The 22,054-nt window shown below is 41.6% G+C and overlaps 1 protein-coding gene across 1 annotated transcript in view; it reads right to left on the reverse strand.

The window, feature by feature from the left end:
- ppp2r5b (protein phosphatase 2, regulatory subunit B', beta) overlaps positions 1–22,054 on the reverse strand; it is a 46,694-nt gene that overhangs the window by 7,731 nt on the left and 16,909 nt on the right. Inside the window, exons 2-7 of the mRNA XM_085351016.1 lie at positions 12,585–12,781; positions 8,984–9,085; positions 8,401–8,493; positions 7,891–8,021; positions 6,004–6,063; positions 1,252–1,360 (exon numbers count right to left, since the gene is read on the reverse strand). Of these exons, the coding sequence (XP_085207142.1) occupies positions 1,252–1,360; positions 6,004–6,063; positions 7,891–8,021; positions 8,401–8,493; positions 8,984–9,085; positions 12,585–12,781 (692 nt within the window). The remainder of the gene's footprint in view (positions 1–1,251; positions 1,361–6,003; positions 6,064–7,890; positions 8,022–8,400; positions 8,494–8,983; positions 9,086–12,584; positions 12,782–22,054) is intronic.

Raw genomic sequence — 22,054 nt, forward strand, 5'->3', positions numbered from 1 at the left:
CTCACCTGTTCACAAAAGCCTATTCCACATAAGCTTTTCCATCCTGCTATTTTAATTTATTTTATTTAATTGCTCCATGTTTTATCCTTATAAATTTGTAAATTGTTATGTTTGTTGTTGTTGTTGCTTGTCTCTATTCTGCTGTGTACAGTGTCCTTGAATGTTTTGAAAGGTGCTTTATTAAATAAAATGTATTATTACTGTGTTTTTTCTGTCCAAGTAGGTTTTTTCACTGCATGGGGAGTTTGTTTGAGATCACTGTCAGGCTGAATAATTAAGTCTTTTTCAATCACCCACTTTCCAGATGGCATTGCATGGTGCCTCTAAATCTGACAGAACTTTTCTATGTTCATAATTTGATCAGTTTTGACAAGTTTTCCAATACTCCTGACTTAAATGCAGCCCCAAACCACGACAGAGCCTCCATCATGTTTTACAGATAGCTATATCTCTCAGGTCCTGTGCGAGGTCTTTATTTTTTTGCTAATTTTATCTTAAGACATGAATTTTATACACTGCTCATCTACTATAAATAGTTTTCAGGCCTGCCACTTCTTCTTTTCCCCACGACTTACCCACTTCCTCAATTTTTCCCAAGATATACTCTTCGGGAATCACCTCGATGGTGAAAAAATGCTATTTTTTGCATGTCAAACTGGGTTATCTGTGTGAGTTTTCATAGATTCAGCTCAAGAAATGGGAGCAAATTATGTGTTTTACTAAAGGCTGCTAGTACCAGAATCAGAGTACTTTATTAATCCCAGAGGAAATGATGTGGTCACATTTGCTCCAAGACAGTAAGAACAGTAACTAACTAAACTAAATTAATTAATACAATATATTAAGAAGTTACAAAATATAACAAAATAGCTCTAATTATAAATATCCCAGTATATTACAGTAACAAAGTATCTAAAGAATCCTCTAAAATGGACTGAAACTGAGTGAAGGCAGGTATTTTTGCTTGAAAATGTAACAAATACAAGCAAAATACACATAAGGACACAGGAAAGTACGGCTGCAAGGAACATCAGTCATTCAAACACATACTCTCCTCTTCATTCGGATGTAATTAGGGCATCAAACGACATCAAAAAATGTGACTGCATTCGTGGTGATAAATAGGTGTCGAAAACTGTTTCCCATGGTACATAAAATCAAAAGAAGCTGACGACAGGGCCGAGCTTTGTTAAAGAGTCTAACGTTAAAGCACAAATATAAACTGGTAGTGAGGGTAGGATAGTCACCGACCTGCGCGTGGAAGATGGAAAGGGACTTTGCCGTGTGTAGCGGGATGAGGACCCGAACCAGGAACTGCTTATGTTCAGACTTCAGCGGCAGGGCGAAGCCGTTTATGATGCTGGAACAGAGGAGATGAGAAGGCAGTTAAAAGTGACCGTCGTTTCTCGGGGGTATGTGGGGTTTTTTTTTATGACAAAAAGCACATGTACGCCTTTTACTTAAGTCATCCTGTTTAAAAATCAGCACCACGACCCTCCAACTTTAAGGCCACCTGTCCAAAAACATCCCAGTCACCTGTTACCAAACGCGATCTTCTAACGAACACGTTTCAATCAATGAATGGTGCGAATGGTAATATTTATTTACACCACAGCATCATGTGTTGCTTCAAAAAAGAAAAAACCCTCCTCTGAGTCACACATGTGTACGCCTGTGCATTCATCTGTGCTCTCAGACTCTATTTTCGTACTGTGTCCGTTTCCGAGTGACTGGACGAGCGCGTGGTCTGCTCTGTTCACAGCTGCACCGGCTGCCCACAGAGAGAAAAGTATGAGCAGCAGAAGAGTGGGAACTAAACTTGGAAAGTGCGACGCTCATTTAGCTGTAAAACGAGCCGCCCGTCAGTTTTTTTCACGGGCGATTCATGTGTTTGTCTGCATCAGTCCGTCCGTCTGTCTTCATTTCTAATAGCGCTGTTGTCAGTTTAACAGAGGAGTCCTTCAGTAATATCTCCCTCCTGCTTTTCCTCTAATCTGTCTCTCTGCTTCCTTTCTCGCCCTCTTTCTGAACGCCTCCTCGTCTCCTCTATCTATGCACCGCATCCTCTCTCACCCATCTCTCTCCCGCACTCTCCATGTGTGGGAGGAGCTATAAATACCTCTGTTACCACCAACATGAATACAAACCTCTCTCTCCTCTCCTGCTCCCTCCTTCCTCCACTTCTGACTCACTGTTCACTCACTCGTCCCCTCTCCGGCTCCATCTATCCCTCCATTCCTCCTTTTTCCCTCACCTTGGACTCGTCCTCTCCCTCGCCTTCCTTGAGCCGCCACTTGTTTCCGAGATCGCCTCACTATTGTTAAGAGCTGAAAAGTTACTGTTGGTCTCTTATGGCAGGAAAAAAAACACTCTCAGTCTGGATACATCCTTCTTTTTAACTCCTAAGTATAACATCAGACAAGGAAAGACAAACACACAGGGCAGAGGCTAGACTCCATTAGCCGAAATTCCCCTGAGAGGGATTAATATTTATTGTTTCTGATACTGATTTGTTTGCGTTCTTATTGCTTATTACTTCTTTGGGTTGTTGTCTTAGTCTTTCCATTTCTAAATTATCATTAGCACATCTGTTTATCTGCTCTGGCTACAGACTTAAAACACGGATGCAGCTTCACAGCGAGGCTTCACTATCCGACATCAAGAAGCTGATGTCAATCAGAATCAGAATCAGAATCAGAATACTTTATTGATCCCTGGGGGAAATTATTTTTTGTTACAGTGCTCCATTTTAAACCAACATTAAGACAAGACAGACAATACACTAACTAAGAATAGTACAATATATACATATATATACATACATACATACATAAGTCACTCATAAATAAATAGTTGGAAAAGAAACATGTGTAGTTGTAGCAGCAAACAGTGTGTTAAGTGGATGCGTTGTACAGGGAGATGGCCACAGGCAGGAATGATTTCCTGTGTCGTTCAGTGGTGCTTTTCGGTAATCTCAGTCTCTCACTGAACGAGCTCCTGTGACTGACCAGCATGTCATGGAGTGGGTGGGAGGTGTTATCCAACATTGTCTTTATCTTGGACAGCATCCGCCTCTCCGACACCACCTTGAGGGAGTCCAGCTCCATCCCCACAACATTGCTGGCCTTACGGATTAGTTTATTAAGTCTGTTGGCATCTGCGACCCTCAGCCTGCTCCCCCAGCATGCAACAGCATAGAGGATCGCACTGGCCACAACAGACTCATAGAAAATCCTCAGCATTTTCTGGCAGATGTTGAAGGACCTCAGTCGCCTCAAAAAATAGAGACGACTCTGGCCCTTCCTGTAAAGTGCTGTGGTGTTTTTAGCCCAGTCCAGTTTATTGTCAATGTGTACTCCAAGGTATTTATAGTCCTCCACAATGTCAACACTGACCCCCTGAATTGAAACAGGGGTCAAGTGTTTCCTGGTCTTCCTGAAGTCCACGATCAGTTCCTTGGTCTTTGCCACGTTGAGCTGCAGATGATTCTGCTCACACCACGTGACAAAGGAGTCGACCACAGCCCGGTACTCTGTCTCATCATCCCTGCTGATGCATCCAACCACCGCAGTGTCATCAGAAAACTTCTGAAGATGGCATGTCTCTGTGCAGTGGCTGAAGTCTGTGGTGTAGAGGGTGAAGAGGAAGGGGGAGAGGACAGTCCCCTGTGGTGCCCCTGTGTTGCTGATCACCTTGTCAGACACACACTGTGGGAGACGTACATATTGTGGTCTTCCTGTCAGGTAATCAACAATCCAGGACACCAGAGAAGCATCCACCTGCATCGCTGCTAACTTATCACCCAGGAGGGTCGGCCTGATGGTGTTGAAAGCACTGGAAAAGTCAAAAAACATGACCCTCACAGTGCTCGCCGGCTGGTCCAGATGGGTGTAGACACGATTGAGCAGGTAGATGATGGCGTCCTCAGTTCCGAGACGAGGCTGATAAGCGAACTGAAGGGGATCCAGGTGTGGTCTTACTATGGGTCGCAGCTGGTCCAGGATGAGCCTTTCCAGGGTCTTCATGATGTGGGAGGTCAATGCCACGGGCCTGTAATCCTGGGGGCCATGTGCATCTTTTACTCCCTGTCTGTGACTTTAAACTTGTGCCTTTGTGGGTTTCTCTGCCTTAGACTTACTAGAGTGCCCTTGTTAGCATAACAAGACCATTAGGCTACCGCTATATAGCCTGCTAAAAAGCTAGGTTGTTATGTAGCTTTAGATTATATGTCAGCATCAAACCAGAACATCAGTAGCATTGCAACTCATCAGCTCACAGGTTACTTCACAACAGTTTGAGTGAAGACTCATTATGCGATGACTGTTTGCAAGGATGCTGTTCTTTTGCACTGTAGACAGATGGGCGCCTTGCCATCACATTAGCTCATCTGTACTTTAGCCGGATGAGCTAAAAACATTAAGCTAACTTAATTCAGACTTTTCTCTGGAGTCTGTTCTGTTTTAAAATGGCTTTCATGGCTACAGAAGAGGATTATGGTCAGAATTCCCCCAAATATTTTTTTCAGTGGCCCTAATCCTCATCAGTGCAAAATTGATATAATGCTAAGTACTCATCTAAGCTACTAAGCATCTAAGCTAATCTACTGGAAGCAGTACATCTACTTAAATCCAGAACTATTTTTGTGTCTCCTGCAGATAACAAATTTAGGGGTTTTTTGAGTGAAAGCAATATGACTGGAAATGTTTATTTGTTGCTAGCCAACAATACTAACAGTAGCTCTTTCTTTGGTGCTAATTCTAAAGTTACAACCCCTTCAGCTAATTAACAACAGAGCAATAAATAGATGTATGCAAATAAATAAAACAGCTAGAACTAATATCTGCAAATATCTAAACATGTGGATAAAATATTATTACTATATTATTGCTATTATTATTATTATTGTACACTGAACAGTCTTACAGGAGCTGGTATAAAGGACCTCCAGAGGTACTCAGTCTTGCACCTTGGTGCAATCAGTCTTTGACAGAAGGTGCTACTGTGCTATTACTCTATAACTACCAGCGCATGGAGTGGGTGTTGATCATAACTGATTTGAGAGCATTCTTCTCATGGCCACCTGCTGGACTGTCTCAAGATCAGAACCGACCACTGAGCCGGCTTTCTCGATAAGTTTGTCTACTCTGCCCCTGTCACAGGGGAAAGGTGTCCGCACCAGCAGACCACAGTCCACAGCAAAAACAGAGCACTGGCCACCCCTGTATGACACTTTGTCCAAAAGAGTGGGGAGATGTCGCTTGACCTCAGTCTCCTTAGGAAATAAAGTCTATTGCTAAATATTATTGCTAAGAATATCAAATGTAACCATAACGGGTCCACAGGTGTTGATAAAGAGGCTTTTTTTCCCCATCTTGGACAAAGCCAGGCTATCGCTTTCTCCTTAACCTAGTCTGATATGCTAGGCTAACCACAAGCTCAGCAGCTACCACGAAGACACGGTGTTGATAGTAGTTTTTTATATCTCACAATGACAGCATGCACATTTCACTGATTCGTCCATTCTTGCTCCTGGTTGTTTACATGTGAGGCTCAACATAAGAAACGCGTGTTTGTTTATCAGTTTGCCTTTCTTCTTCGCTGCCTCTTCATTTCTGTCTTCCTCATATTTTCCCTCACAAAAGAAGGCAAGAAATTAAACAAACCTGTGAGTCATATTTCGTTTATATCTTTAACCCCCACCTCCTCCCGCTTCTCTCCTTTCTGCACCATCGCCCACCTCACCCCTTTACTCATTCCCCTCCCTTGCTTACTCTCATTTCCCTTGCCGTCACCCTGGGTTGTCTTTACTTGATAAGAAAGAAGGAAAAATAAAAATGCATATTGTTTTATGTGCCGTGCAGATGCAGCAGCGGCTGTGCTTTGTAACCAGTTTTTGGTGCCGGCTGTCTCATAAACAGGAACAGCTGGCAAGTATAGAGTATATGTGTGTGTGTGCAGCACAGCAGCAGCGTATAGTTCAAACGTGTGCTTTTGCAGACAAACCTGCCGAGGATTTCCAACAGTTCCGCAACTCCATTGAAGTGCTCAGTTTCATATATGAACCTGAAGGTCAGAGACAGGACACACACAGGCAAAAGCACTATTAAATCAAGCTACAGCTGATAGTTAAACAACACTAAAAACAGGAATTAGATAAACATTAAATAAACAGTTTTATCTTCCTGTAAAATGACCTGTGCGTGCATGAAAGTTGCTAGTATTCACAAATTTCCTATCAAACCATGTCTGAAGCACACCTCCGTGACATTCACAGTTGAATGTGAAGTTTATACACATTTTAGCTGAAACTACATTCAGCAAAAGGAAAAAATGAAAAGCAAGAAGCGCCTTCACTGAGGCAGCTCACTCTCTGGGCAGTATCACTATTTAAAAGAAAAGTATTGCATTTTGTTTTCTTTGTTCTCTTTTAACATAGTTTTTAACGTACTTTAAAAAGTTTGTAGTGCAGAAAAAAGAAGAGCAAAGTGCAGGCTTGTTAAACCTATTTTAATATTTTCAATTCAATTTTATTTTGTTTTATTTATATCGCACAAAATCACAACAGCAGTCACCTCAAAGCACTTTATATTGTAAGGTAAAGACCCTACAATGATACAGAAACACTGGTGACAGTGGGAATGACAAACTCCCTTTTAACAGGAAGAAGCCTTTGGGACAACCAGCCATCTGCCATGACTAGTTAGGTTTGAGGGACACAAGACAAAAGACATGAAAATACTTCAAATAATTTTGAGTATAATAATGTTTTTGTTATAGTTACATTTTATAATTAAAGATTATTATATTTATACTGTCTTAAAAACCCATCCTGGGGAATCTTGAAAGAAAGGCTCATATAACAGTATCATTCAGTATCAAATGTTACCAACACAAACAAAGGCAGTAGAATTTAAAACATAGTTTTAATGGTAAAAGACATTCTATGAAGTAATTTACTGTTTAGAATGACCACATATCATTTCCTGTATACCTATATGATGCCAGTACAAACAACGGCAATAAGAAACATATTTTTAAATAGCTCTGTAGAGCGTTATTATCGCTTTGACTTTCAGATCAATCGATCGACCTTGAAGGACAGGTCAGAGAGGTCATGTGTGACGTGATGTTTTAAATGTTTCCACAGTACTTTCTATGTGTCGACAATCAACATCACACTTGTAAGAATCATAGTTTCCAAGTCTTACATCTTTTTGTCAATTTTGAACCAATATAATCTTCTATAATCATCTTCACGACTGATTGATCAATCTGTGATTTAGGACACATGTAGGATGAACATTCAGTGAGCTGAACACATTCATGTTGTGTTTGTAGGAGAAAGAATACAACTGATTAAAGATTAAAGCTAGATTTGACCTTTTTGCTACAACACTAGTTACATTAACAGTCCTGTTTTCACTCTTAATAATTTCCTTTATAAACTAGAAGTTCTAGTACAACAAAAATACCAAGCAGACACTACAATGAACTGCTGCAGGATCCAAAAGATCTTTTCGTTTCTTTCTGAATTAACACAGCATGCAAACCCCTGTAAGGGCTTGGCAAAGTAGAGCCAAACCAATAAACCAAGTTTGTTCTTGCAGAAGAGCAATAGCTCCTTTGGAGCTCAGGCTATAACCTCAATTAGAGATACAAAGAGCCAGCATTTGACAAGTATTCTCACAAGGTGCACGCTGGTTTAAGTACTAACTCTGAGGTCATTTTGTGGCTGTAGCATAATTATCATTTATGCAGGATAGATGCACAAAACGTGGTTTCTGAGCCCGCTCCCCTTCCTGCTCATCGTCTTTGACTGTCATGTGATGTTGAATTATTCGTTTTTAAATCATGAGCATGGGTTGGATGGAGGTTTGGTGTAGCTTGTACCTGAGGAAGATGTTGTTGATCTGTTTGCGGATGTAGGCTCGGAGGCCCAGCAGTTTTCCGTAGACGCGGTGCAGGATGGTCTTTAGGTACTCCCTCTCCCTCGGGTCCTCGCTGTCAAACAACTCCAGGAGCTACTCACACACACACACACACACACACACACACACACACACACACACACACACACACACATTTGCTATGAATGAAAGTCTGTACCTGTGAGTACTGCGCTCTAATTCTGACCTCCTCACTCTTACAATTAGTCTCTCAAACTTCAGCTTCTGGAGAAAAATCAAACATTTGTACCAAATGCAGCAGGATGAATATTACAATAACAGTTAATAACACATTAAACATAAAAAAAAGTCAATTTTTAATACATGCACTGAGAGGTCATAGTTGATGAAATTTGAGAAGTACAGCTGCATGTTTAAGAGAAGGGCTTCATTTCTTTACACCTTCAAAGCTTTGGTTTTGCATCTTTCCAGAAGATGAAGAGGAAAGGATTACCTGCAAGACAAACTTCTGGTCCACGTAGCGTTTGGCCATGGAGGGCTGGAAGTCCGGGCTCTCCAGGAAACGCAGAAAGAACTCATACACCAGCTGAAAGAGGAACAAACACCACAACATTACACAACATTTGGCGTGTCTGTGTTTTTATCTTCAGTGGATAGTGTGGCATCCAAAATGTCAAACTATTCTTTCAAAGACACACACGCATTTTGACTCATCTCTTCCTGAAGATGCTGTAAAGTGACTGTACATCATGTCTAAATGTCATATGGGTAAACATCGAGTCTATGCAGGATTTGTGGGGGTTTTTTGCAGGATTTGCATTTGTTATTGATGCTGGCTAAACTCATAATGTGTTGGCATAAAACTTGAGCCAACATTTAAATGATCTAAATGAGGTAAACACTCAACACAGCATTAAAAGCAATTTAACCCCACTGTGAGAGAATTAACAGTGCTAAAGGCATATTTTGCCTGAACTGTGCTTTTTTTCCCATTACACCTTCATGTTAACTTAGATGAAGTCTTGTAAATCTCCAGCAACACGTGACTGCATGTCACACGGATGTATGGTGTGTACCTGCAGGTGTGGCCAGGAGGCTTCCAGTGTCGGCTCATCTTCCTCAGGGTCAAACTCTGGATTCTCGCTGGGTGGGAGAGTCCTGAAGATATTTACCGAGATCTGGAAAAAAAATCATAAACGCAGGCAAGGAGAAGGAGGTAGTGTGAAGTAGAGAGACAGGAAGTAGAAAAGATGAAAATGCAAAGGGAGGAGGAAGAAGAAAAAGAGATTAGTGAAGAATAAATAATGCATTCTCGCCAATTGTGGATTTAATGGGCAATAATTCAGAGATGAAAGCAGGCGATGAATCGTTTTTAATACTCTATCGCATAATGGACGTGGCAGCCTTGTTACCTTCAGTAATCACCTGCAGTTTGAGGACGTTTGTGTCACTTTAACTCTCGGAAAAGTCGCTGCAACAATGAAACAATTCTCCTTCCGATGGAACGTTTCCAGGAGTAAAGCTGTTGTGTTTGGTGGGTGTCTGTGATAATCTTTTATGTCAACTGACATCTACTTAGCAAGCGTGAAGACGTTTTGGGATGAGGGAAAAACGTCTTTCTGTGGTTTATGTTATCAGTTTCCAAGCAACTTCCACTACCGCTGGTCACACTTGAACATCTGAAGGTTTAACTCACCCTGTCGTTACCTGCTCATTTTAAAGCGCTGTGTGAATCTTGGATAGGCCGAAATCATCTAACCTGTTCATTTTTCCATCTCACTATCTTTAAGATTGTTTATCTGCTGCAACTTTTCCTACTGTGCATCTCCAAACCTTTGACTATCAAAGAGGTCCAGAACATCAAAGTATCTTAAATTTGCACGTTTCATTTTAAGCTTGATTAAATTACTACTTAAACAGCATAAACACTTTTTATTTGGGTGAGCACACACAGCCGCAATCATTCGGTGCACTGCTCGTTCGACAGCTGTCCAGATGTTGATCATCAACAGAGGGAAAACCATAGATGATGATCGGTAACAGGACTGTTGCTCAGACAGACAGTGTGATAGAAAAAGGTCTGCAAGCAACAACGGTGACCTCAGCTTTGAGAGGATTGTCAAGAAAACTCGACAGAAGAACTTGAGAGATTAATGAGGGGTGGGCTGACACATGAAGAGTGAGCACGCATAGATGTCTTCAGGAAAGCAGAACCAGATACATCATCAGAAGCGTCTTGTGTGGACTAAAGAGAAAAAGAACTGGACTGCTGCATTACACACTGTATTTTAGTTGGAAATCAGCATCCTAGAGTTTGGAGGAAGAGTGGAGAGGCTCAGAATCCAAGGTGTTAGAAGTCCAGTGTGAAGTTTCCACAGTCTGTGATGATTTGGGCTGTCATGTCATCTGCTGATATTGGTGATGGTGGCGTTTTTGTTTTTTACAAGTCCAAAGTCAACACAGCATCTGCCAGGAGGTTCCAGAGCACTTCATGCTTCCTTCTGCTGACCACAGTACTTAACTACTACTAATGGTTTACCGCGTCTGTTATTACTGAGCTTGATTGGCGAGCCCACTCCTTAACCCCACAGAGAACCTATGGGGTATTGTCAAGAGAACCAAAAATGCAGATGAGCTAAAGGTCACTATCAAAGCAGCAGTAACACCTCATCAGTGCTGATCTGCTCCATGCCACAGCACAATGACGCAGTTATTTATAGGAAAAGAGAAACAAAAAAGTCACGAGTGCATAAATGAACCGACTTTCTTTCTTGGCAATCGCATTACTTCCATGATGCATACGTGTTGACATCACTGTGAGGACGTTAGTATGACTTTAACCTGGGTAATAACTGGGTAATAACACAGCATCAAAGAGAGTCTAGCTCGACTTAAGATTCTTAGGTTTGCAAAGCGTAGCAAACCTAGCCTCACTTTTTTTTCTTGGCATGTTTCTCCTACGCTGCTTTCATTCCATAATGCTGCACTTGGCTTTAAGAGTTTGATTTCTAAGCTTTTTTAAGTTCATTCACTTTCCTTCCACCCCCATCCTCTGTCCTATCAGCATTTTCGCATCCTCTGGGTATAGCACCTCTATCTACTGCTGGCTTTCTTTTCCTGTTTCAGACCCTCCTTTCTCCTCCTCTCTTTATCCTCTGGGATCTCCGGAGTCCACACTTTCACTCCACTCTTTCTTCCTTTCTTTTCCATCTCTCACACTCTCTCTCTCACCATCTGTGCAGCCGATTGCTCTTTAGCACCTTTGTAAGCATTCTACTTTTCTCTCCCATCCTCCCTTTTTATTTATCTATCTATCTATCCCTCGCTCATCACCTTTGTTTATCTCCCATGGTAACTCCACCGGAGATCCTCCATTGGATACCACACTGACTAGCTTCTCTTTATTTTCCCCACAGCTTGGGATGGGCATCCAGGTGTTTGACAGGGACTGACTCACAGGTGAAAATGTCTTTCCGGCCTTCTAGATCTCTTCTCCCTTCAAGTATCAGGCTATCGATTCATTCGTCCACCCACCACTGTTTGTCACTGTCCATTCCCAAAATATTCCTGGTTTGGTTTTTGGATAGTGAATATTGGAGAATATTGCCTTGTACCTGAGGTCTCTTTTTTAACCCTTCCATTACTGTTTTAGTGCTTTTTAAAGCGCACTAATTTTCCACCTCTCTATTCTTAAACTGTACTACTGTAACTTTGTATTAATCACATTTTTTTCTTCATCTTCACCCGTGCCTCAGTCCAGCCCCTCAGTTCATACTTCGTCTGAAACAGGCTGTTTTAGGTCCTTTCTCCCAGCTTTCTTCTGATTGACTGCCCCTCAGAAGCACAAGATTTTCACGGATGTTTGGAGCTTTTACTTTTTGTGGGCATAGCCACAGCGCCAGAGCATCTAAAACCTGAGCTTCAAGCTCATAGGGATTTGTATACATGCTATCCTCATGCTTAACATGAACATTGACCACTGGAACCAGGATTTCTGCCAGTGTGTTGCAAGTCTAAGAAAGCTACCAGCATCTTTTTTTGGCAAAAGAAAGAACCTTTACATTAGATAATGTATCCTCCAAGCCCACATTTACTGTTAAGTATTTTCACACATAAACAAAAGCTAGAATAAACAAGGGGAACCAGCAGAATAACAGTTTTACTAGTTACGCTGCTATCCAACCACTTGTCTCCACTAATGATGTTTCAAGAGATAAATCGTTCACTGCTGTATGTAAATGATGTTATATATATTTTATGCTGATATCTGTACACATCTGTTGTTATGCTGGAAATGGGAAATAAATAAATTCCCTGGTGTCTTTGTGTTCCTACATCTCTTCATTGTGCAGAGCTGCATATACACAGTGCTGATTTCTATCTGCGTCACTGCACAATTAACCAGTAAGCAAAAGGGGCGTGCCACATTAATGCTGTTCAATATTTAACTGTACTCGGAGTGCTTTAAGTTAAGTACTATGTACGAAATGATGACCCATGTTTTAAGGGATTTTTATAAGATCAAAGAAAAAGAGTAATCATGTTTCCAAACGAATAAAAATTAGAGGAACATTTGTGCATCCTTTCAGTTATCTATGATCTATGATCTTTATCTTTGGGCTGGAATTGTTTGCACTGGTGCATCATTTTAACCCCTAACCTCCCCTCCTACTGTACCATCTTTATAGCCTCCGGGTAGAGAGGCTCTATGAGGACTCCTCTGCTCGTGGCCACGCTCTCCACCAGCTCGTTGAGCGCCGCACGTTTGATCTCCTTCCCTTTCAGGTCAGCCACGCAGTCCAGGAAATCAAACAGCACGCAGCACTGCTGCAGCTTCTTACAGAACAGGTCGTGCAGCTCTGCCACCGGGGCGTCTGGACAATTGAGAGGTAGGAAGAAAGAGAGAAAGCAAAACGTCAGACACGGAGGTTAAACGAAAAAATGCTTCCCTGTGTGTAGAGCGTAACGCAGGAAGCTGGGGTTTACGTATTGTTTGGCGCGGATCCTCTCTAAAAGCTATTGGGATAGAGAATATTACTCTACAAACACATCTGTACACACCCACGCATACATACACGACTGTCCACACACACACCTTCCTCCAGAGGGCTGTGTTGTATCTCACTCCTATTACCTGTCAGATTCATTCCTTAGACCAGTTTGTCACGATGAAACTACCTGCTGCTGGTCGTCACGTTGAAATCTCATGCCTCCAAGAACTCCACTTTTCACAGAAAAAGAGAAAGTGCCTGATGCATTTGGATTACTGAAGCCCTAACTCATACAATGAGTTTTAAATTGATTCCACAGGCCTGGGGAGGTAGGGTGCAGAGGTGAGAAACTCAATGCAGCCTGTAAAGCTTTATGCAAAAGAAATAAAAACATTAAATCCACACAGAAAATAGAGAGCTGCAGGGTTTGACAGCTGCCCAATGGGAATGCTTGGTTTCTTTTTATGAGTAACCAGATGATTGATGACTCAATAGCTAAAAATAGCAGCAAAAAATCCACATCTGAGTGAGATGTACGAGAGGCTTGCACTGAAAGATAATAAACAAATCCATACGGAGAAAAATTATGTTAAAAAAACTAGTGCAAAATACTAAAACAACTCCTCTGTGCTAACATGCTAACAGCAACAATGTAAAAATGCGAAGGTGTCATAGGATGTTCATGTAATGGTTTTGGACTTTGGGTGTATTCAGTTCCTGTCATTTCTTGTTTCATGATGTAACCCCCGACTGCAATATTTGTAGTTTTTTCTCCGTGTTCTTTGTTGAATGTGCTGACCTCCTGCACATGTATGACTTCATCCTCAATTAAAGACGTAGATATGAAAACTTTTTACTCCAGAGTTTGCATCCACTTTTTTGACTACATTTGATTACAGTCAATTTAGTTTTGTCACAACAATATTTCTTTCAAAGCAATTTATATTGTAAGGTAGAAGCCTTACAGTGAAACTGAGAAAAGCCCAACAATCAGATGACTGTCTGTGAGCAAGCATTTGGCAACAGTGGGAAGGAAAAACTCCCATTCAACAGGAAGAACCTCCACCAGGGAGGGGCAGCAACATTTTTAAAAAATCCAACTAAACCAGCAGCTAAAATTTTAAAGTCTAAGGAGCTTGGAAGAAAAAGCATCTGGACTTCTTTAAGTTCACCTCTCATCTGAGAAGCTTCTTCAGCTCAAAGGTCAAATGGTGGAGAGTCCCAGATCATCCCGGCCCTTCTGGCCGCAGGAAATCACATGATAGGGTGGGGCTAGGTTTCACAATGAGTTCACCCAAAACCTTGGCTGATTGTGACCCACCCCCGTTCTCACACCTTGGTTCTTTTGGGGGGGGGACACTCTCATAGGGCTTAAATCTGGGACTCTCCGCCATTTGACCTTAGAACTGAAGAAGCTTCTCGGATGAGAGGTGAAACGTCTTCAAGCAACTTAAAGAAGTCCAGAGCTCCTCAGACTACGATGACCTGGATGACAGAACCTTCACAGACCTAAAACTTTAAAAATAACTAAGTACAGATACACTGGTCAGCTAACCAGAGACCAGAATCGGATGATTTTCGGCATGCTAAGAGAAAAGTAATTAATGCATCTGTAAACTGGTGTAAAATACCATACTTAAAAACATATGGCATTTAATTGCATTTAACTGAACTGGTGTATACTGGTTACTCCATATCCTTTCAGTCTGCTATGTCCCATTAATCTCCCTCTGTCAGAGGAAAAAATACAGCTTACCAGTGGCTGGGAAACAGTCTAGACTAACTGTGTTCGAAGGTTCGCACACTCACACACACAGCGGGAGTGGATTAATTTTAACCCTTCTTAACCCCCAGGTGGGAAGCACAGGAGGAATATGGGAGTGCTGACTAGAGCTCTTCCAAGCCCCAGACCCCTCACCTATTGTGGGCACACCACAGCCATCTGCTGCCTTTGGCACAGAGCTTCACAAGGATAGACAAGGACTACCCTTCGCTTGAGGTGTGAGAACATGCTCTGTCGAGTCCGTTTTATTTCATCGTTTGTGCCCTTCTGTGTTTTCCATACGGTAATATCTCAGTCACGAGATCAGTGACCCAGGTTATCCGAATTAGCACTTTGGGGTTAGGATCAAGGTCACGTCTTGTTTCTGCTCCATGAGTAATCATTCCATCAAGCTCTTCATTCTGATGTTTCTACAACCTTCTTGCCTTCCATAAACACTAATGGTTGCGGTTGGGGCTGGCATCCATTGAGCTGCACTGAGTGGTCAATTTGTTCTTGAATTGGAGCCATTTCTCTGTGACTGGACAAACGTGTGAAAGCCAAGTTCGCACAATCTTCTGACTATTTGCAATGGGGAAAAAAGCGAGTGTGAAAAGTCCATGGGTGAACTACTTCTTCTGACAACTCGGAGAACAAATGCGAGTCTAAAAGTACAAACATTTTCATGTCGTTGACGTGAAGACGTGTCCCACCGCTCCACTTTTCCTCGCTCCTTCCTAATCTACCACCCCCTGTCCTTCCCATCTTTCCAATCTTCTCTTCTGACTCCTCAAAGGTCCACACCCCTGTTTTTTCTCCGTCCTCTCTCAACCTCTCCTCCCTTTCTGCTCTTCCTCTGTAGGCCGACTGTGAAGGTGAAATCTAATCCGTTTTTAATGGAGAGTAATTGTATGAAGATATACCGTGCGGGACTGAGAGGAGGAAGGGAAAAAAACGAACATGGTAAGGTGAAAAGAAAAGGAAATGAAAAACTGCGTTTGTGCGCTCGTGCAGACAGGCAACGAGGACGGGAGGTGAGAAAAAGAGAGGAAGGATGAAGGGAATAAAGGGACTCGGTGGGTCGTGTGAGAGCAAGTGTGGGAGAGAGCAAACCAAAGAGCCGAGAAGAGAGGGGAAGTGTAGGGAGATGACAGGCCCAGACAGTGGTTAGATTTAGAAAAAGAATTTACAAGGATACAAATTGAATACACAATGAGACGGCAGACGGATCAAACTGAGGCGATAATGAGCACGTTTCAGTTTTTTGCAGGTCACTGCAGACTCGCTTATTCAAAGCAGCTTTAATATCATGTCAGTGAAGCCATTAGAATATCAACTAAGGATCTTAATCACACTGAGTAACTTGTGACTGAGCTATTTTCATGTTTTCTGACAATCCAAATTGGCCGTGCTCTGACTGTAACACCGCTGCCATTAAAAGCAAGCGGTTACATTTTATTTTTCGATTTAGTGCGTCTGTATTAGCTCAGGACATCCATCATCGACGTGGCACACACAGACACACACACCAGCGTTACATCAGCAGCACACGAATATAAAAGCACGTAAAATACAAACACCCTTTCCCTTAAAAATATTCCCAGCTACACTCATGTATTAGAGCCGGTAAGCTATCAGTACTCAAAAACTGCTTTTCTAATACTTTTTTTTGCTGCTGGTCTTCGTACGGCTGCAAAGAGAACAATTTTTTTCAGACATGAGAAGAATAATTGATCAGTTTGGTCTTTTGAACTTCTTTAGTTTTCCTTTATATGTAACGTTCTCAGCTTTAAGCTTTTTGCTTTGGTTTAACCTCATTTCCAGCGATAGGCTGGTATTTTGAGGGGAAACGGATCTAAATCCTGCTGAACACTGCCTGCCCATGACCAAAGAGTGAACAAAGTAGGCCACTTTGCAAATAAAGACCCAAACGTTTGTCTCGGGAAAGGCTGGAGGCCAAAACAGAGGCAAAAGGAGAGTGAATATTTGTGTTGCATTTGTCAGGTGCACAAAAACATGTCCCCAGGGTCATAAATGCAAATGTAAACGCTAATGTAATCAGGCCACTGCAAGCAAACCCACATTAACTTTAGAAAGTAAGCTGCTTCCAAATGACAACTTAATATAATACTGTATAACATCTTATTGATTTTTATTATTTAATCCATGAATTAAAGTTTTAGAGTTCAGGCCGCAATATGCTGTCAGGACAGATTCGACGCACCGTAGCATGGTAATTTTAAAAAGATTAAAAGTGTGTTGAAGATGTTGATGCCGAGCATGTATATTGTTAACATCTACCCTAAAGACAGGGACTGTCACCCTGAAAAAAAACCATTTCCACTAAGATAGAAATGTTACATCATAGGACGAAGATGTTCACTCTGTGTAGCTGTGTACGGGTGGTTGTTTCGCTCGGAGGCTAGACGCACATAGCCAAAAACAGCAGCTCGGGTTCAATCCTGTCCTAAGTGTCTCTGCTGTCTTTCTTTCTGTGTCAACTAACAAAGTTGAAAAGAATAACTGTGTATTCATTTGCAGTAATCATTCCTCTTAAGGAGAAAAGTGGGACCAAAACACACCAGCCAATTGCGATCACTTTCAGAGGGTCAAGGTTTTCCCTTTAATGCGTCCCCCTTATCTTCACTACTATTGATGCACGATAAAAATACTTTCATATGAATTTTTAAAAATTCTGAAGGTGCAAAAGGAGTTGAAGGTATGGAAAAAGCAATTAAGTTAGAAAGTTTTAACAATAGCTGAACTACAGTGATCAAGAGTTTATGTTCGGTTTAGGGAAGAAAATTAAATTAATAAAGAAGCAGTGCGCAGTTTATGGGATAAAAGCTCACATATAATGTGAGAATGAAAATTAGGATCATTTTACATTTTACTGATACACAGAAGTTCATTTGCACATAAACTGAAAGTCTTAAATAGCTGCCTCAAACATCTGGGCCACTATACCAAAATACAACCATTTATACAAAAGAAAGACACAATTACAAAATACAGAGATCTTTATGTGCCGAGCGGATCGCTTTTTCTCCTCAAATGCATTTTTATCCAAATCAGAGCAGCATCTTTGTGAGGTTTTTCCATTGGGAAATCAAAGAAAAGTTACTGTCGTCCACTCAAACCTGTGTGTGTTATTTATTAAAGCCTAAAGGGTTCGAGTAATTAAACTGTTCTTTCTGCAGGTCAAAATACGGTTTTTATATTTATAATTATTTATAAATTCATATGATACAGTTTCATTTCATGTCTAAAACATTCAGGTTCACACAGTGGAGCTGATGTTATGATTTTTTCTTGTTGCTAAAAAACCACCTAAATAGGCTTGTGTCAAGTGCTGTTGTCATGCATCTTGTCATGTAGAGTTAAAAGCTAAATTCCTGATACAATTCAGCATCATTACAAAGCTCTCACTGTGCGATGTGGGAAGGCAACGTGTCATAAAAATATAGTTTCATTAGTTATTATTAATCTTAGGCTTTCACAGTTTGTTTTTGCCTTCCTCCCCTCACACCCCCAACTGGTTGTGGCAGATGGCTGCCCCACCCTGAGCCCGGTGCTGCCGGAGGTTTCTTCCTGTTAAAAGGGAGTTTATCCTTCCCACTGCCACCAAGCTCGTGCGCAAAGGGGATTGTCTATCCCCTTTGGCTTCTTTATATATATAAAGGCAACTCTTGTTGTGATTTGGAATTGAAGTTTAACTAAACAGAAAAAAAAAGGAATCTCCTCAAAGGTGCTCGATCCGGAGTCAACACTGCATTTGTTGGGCTCTAATTTTATCATCATTGTGGAATCACATGTTAACAGTTGTAAATATGTGTTGTGCATCAGCAGCAGGATGGTGATTGTGTTTACCATGAACGAACGCATGACCTGAACAGATCTGGTCATGAAGCCCACAGGCACGGATGATGTTTTAGCGAAGCTGAGCCATTTTCTTTTAAAAAGGGTTTGTTGACCATAAGAGAAATCTCCAGCATCTGCTTTCCAGGAGAGGAGAAACGCTCGGTGGCCGATTAAGAAAAGACGATGGACCACGGAGAAGGAACAGACAGAATGTGACGTAGAGTAAAAATGTGAGAGGAGGGTAGGGCTGATTTGGTAACGGGAGCATTAAAATGTAAGACTGAGTAGCGCCGCAACACCATCAAAACACAAACACTCACATACCCCCAGCTGCATGCGACTAAATATAGTCCTGCTGGAGAGCGACACGGAAAAGAAGGAAGAAGAATCTGGGGAGGAAACAGGAGAGAGGAGAGGGGAGCGGTACAGGGTTAAAAGATGACATCATCCCCTTCCTCCTCATCCTTCTGCTTCTGTCTCGCTCATCTATCCATCGATAGGTTCCTCCCTTCATTTTTCTCCTCTGGTCCCTCTCTTCACTCATTCATTTCCCTTCCCTCCCCATGTGATGTTTTTTTTTTTAAATGAGCAAGTACAGCTCAGCTCTTTAAATAAGAGTCATTCTGTTTGGGGCTGAGTGTGTGACACAGAGAGACGGCAAGAGAGGAGGACAGCTTCTGTTTTAGCTACCATGCAAGCCGCCTCTGCAGCCCTGTCATTAAGCGCACATGTTCAATGCACAGATAAAGTGACGCAGAGAGGAAGATAGGATGGGGAGGGAAGGGAAGAGGGGGGGGGGGGGGGCAGAAAGAGGTAGAGGGAGATAAAGCAGAGAATGGCACAGTTATAAATAGTAGAAGGAAGCTACAGCAGCTATCAGAGCTGAGACACCATGCAGTGTGTAAAAGTCCGGGCGGTATAAATATCACCTTAAGGGGTTTAGGTGACGTGCTTTAAGTCCATCTCTAAATAATCTAATCCTCCTGAAACACACGATCTGTGCACATCGTGGCAAACTGTCAGGGAAACATGTGCAACATGTATCTTGCTCATATAAACAACATGATTAGGAAGATTAATGAGAAGCGAGGGTTGCGATGTGCGATTAGACGTCCCCCGTTTTATGCGTTTTCAATAAGACTGAAGTGTAAACAACAATTTACCTCCCAGGGAAGCTCAGGACCAGTGATCCTGGTGCTTTAAATTAGAGCAGGAAATACTTGGAAGTTGTCATTTGGTGACGGTACTGAGAATTGGTAATGAGACCAGCTGGGTATTAGCATATAAGATGTAAATAGTGTTGTATGTACAGACTGTTAGAGGCAATCGAGCCTATACTGGCAAACAGAAATGGTTAAAAAAATGTGGTGTTTTGGGGGGTTTTTGCTCTTATTATATTCCTCCAAGTCAGCTCAGATATCAGAACCGCTTTTCATGAAATTTGGTGGCATAAATGTGGTATTCCAGACGTCTGTTCTCCAGTTTCTCCATCAGGTGTCCGAACTACCTCAGCTTCTTACAGTCTCCGCTCTAATTCATCCCAAAGGTTTTTCTATCAGGCCGAGGTCAGGACTGTGTACTGGTGCGCAGTCACAAAGTTGGGAGCAGGAAACTGTCCAAAATGTCTTGGTATGCTGAAGCATTAACAGTTCCTTTCACTGGAACAAAGGGGTCGAACCCAACACCATAATCCCTCCTCCTCCAAACTTGGTGCAAAGCAGTTAGACAAGTACTGTTTCTCCTGGCAACTGCCAAACCCAGACTCGATTGTCACACGGAGAAGCGTGATTCACCACTTCAGGGAACACTTCTCTGCTGAGTCCAGTGGTGACGTGCTTTACACCACTGCATCCGACATTTTGGATTGCATTTGCTTGTCCATGGAAACCCATTCCACCAAGCTCCCTATTCACTGTTCTTGAGCTAACCTGAAGGCCACATTAAGTTTGGGGTACCATTGGGTTTCTTAATTTTTGTAATTATCAGAATGATATGAAAGCTTTAAAAAGTTAATCAGATTTGTGCAAATGATCTTATTTAGTTTATGATCTGCTTTTCAGGGAAATTGTACAAATCATGGCATTAAATAAATTAATATATGAAATCGCTATTCAAACTTCCAGACTGCACTTGAGCTAATCAAGACTGTCACAAGTGTAAGTGGTAAGAGTAATTTTGGGGGGGCAGTTTAATTAATGTAGTGCTTATTTTCTGTCATATGTATTCTATATTGTTATTGTTCTGTATTGTAATGAATTCAAGCTATCTTCTTGAGGCAAAAGCTCAGGCTCCAAGGTGCTCTAAACTCTCAGTTTTAGACATTTTTTACTAGTCCTGGGTCCACATGACATCACTGAGAGAGGATATTCCTAATATGGTCATCTGGTCAGGTAAAAGTGGATTATTCTGAACTGTGAATCATGCAAAGCTACTCTAGTTGAGTCTGAGAACAAAAATAGTGAGCTTGACATGAATATTAAATGTCTAATTTAAGATAAAGTGAGATGTTTTGTATCCAGGAAACCAAACGGACTTTGTAGGGTACAATCAAACATGATTGTACCCTACAAAGACTGACATGATCTTTAGGCAAGCTGATTTTGTCATCATCGTGGTCTGAATTTTTAAAAGTTGTGCAGGATGTTTGAAAGGTCAAAATAAAATTTACTATAAACTTTAGAAAGGATTGGTCTTGTGGCTTTTAAGAAAGTGACTATTATCTCTTTTTTTCCTATTTTTAGGTCAAATCATCGCTAGGACCTTCTGAGTGCCAAAAAACAAGACAAAATCATACTTATGTATCAGTAATTTCTCATCGTGCATGCTAAAGTAAAACAAAAAAACGAGGTTGAAGTGAAGCTTGTTACTGAATAACAATGACGCCGACAGCCACATCTGAAGACCTGCGCTCCAAATCGGCATTATATTTTAATAGCGGCGGATATCAAAACACGCAGCGAGTCTTTATGCCGTACTCAGCCATTCTCTGTGTGACAAAGGCTGTGAAAGAAACCTCTGTCATGGCAAAAGATTAAGTAGCGCGCTAAGCCCATCTTTAAATAATCCAATGTTACTAATAATACACTTTTCCACCACAAAGCATAATGAACAGAGACCGACTGGGCGTTCAGGCCGCGCGTTCACATCTGTTGTCTGTGATTTATTTATTTTTTGTTGCTTTGGTCATTACCTACGATCAGATTAGTCGCCATCAGGAAATGGATTTCTCATAAGGATCAATAAGAAACAAGCTATTTGAGCTGCCAAGCATCGCCACTCGTCTCCTTTCTTAAAGTCCACACTGGCGTTGACAGCAGAGCGACTTTCAAAGATGTTGAAATTCTCCTTCCGAAACAGAATATTTGCTGTGAGAGATGTAAACACAAATTGGAGACGGTTAGTAAACAAATATGGGAGAAGGTTATCCCAGCTGGAGACATCCTCAACATTTGATTAGCAGCTTTCTGCGCTGCTGTTGCTGCTGCTTTTCACAAACAAGGAAATGTGATAAATGAAAAAAATCTCACATTTCT

This window comes from Diplotaxodon limnothrissa, linkage group LG3 (genome assembly GCF_057381915.1).
Source record: "Diplotaxodon limnothrissa isolate DT_005_m linkage group LG3, D_limnothrissa_male_GT1.1, whole genome shotgun sequence".
Lineage (NCBI taxonomy): Eukaryota > Metazoa > Chordata > Actinopteri > Cichliformes > Cichlidae > Diplotaxodon > Diplotaxodon limnothrissa.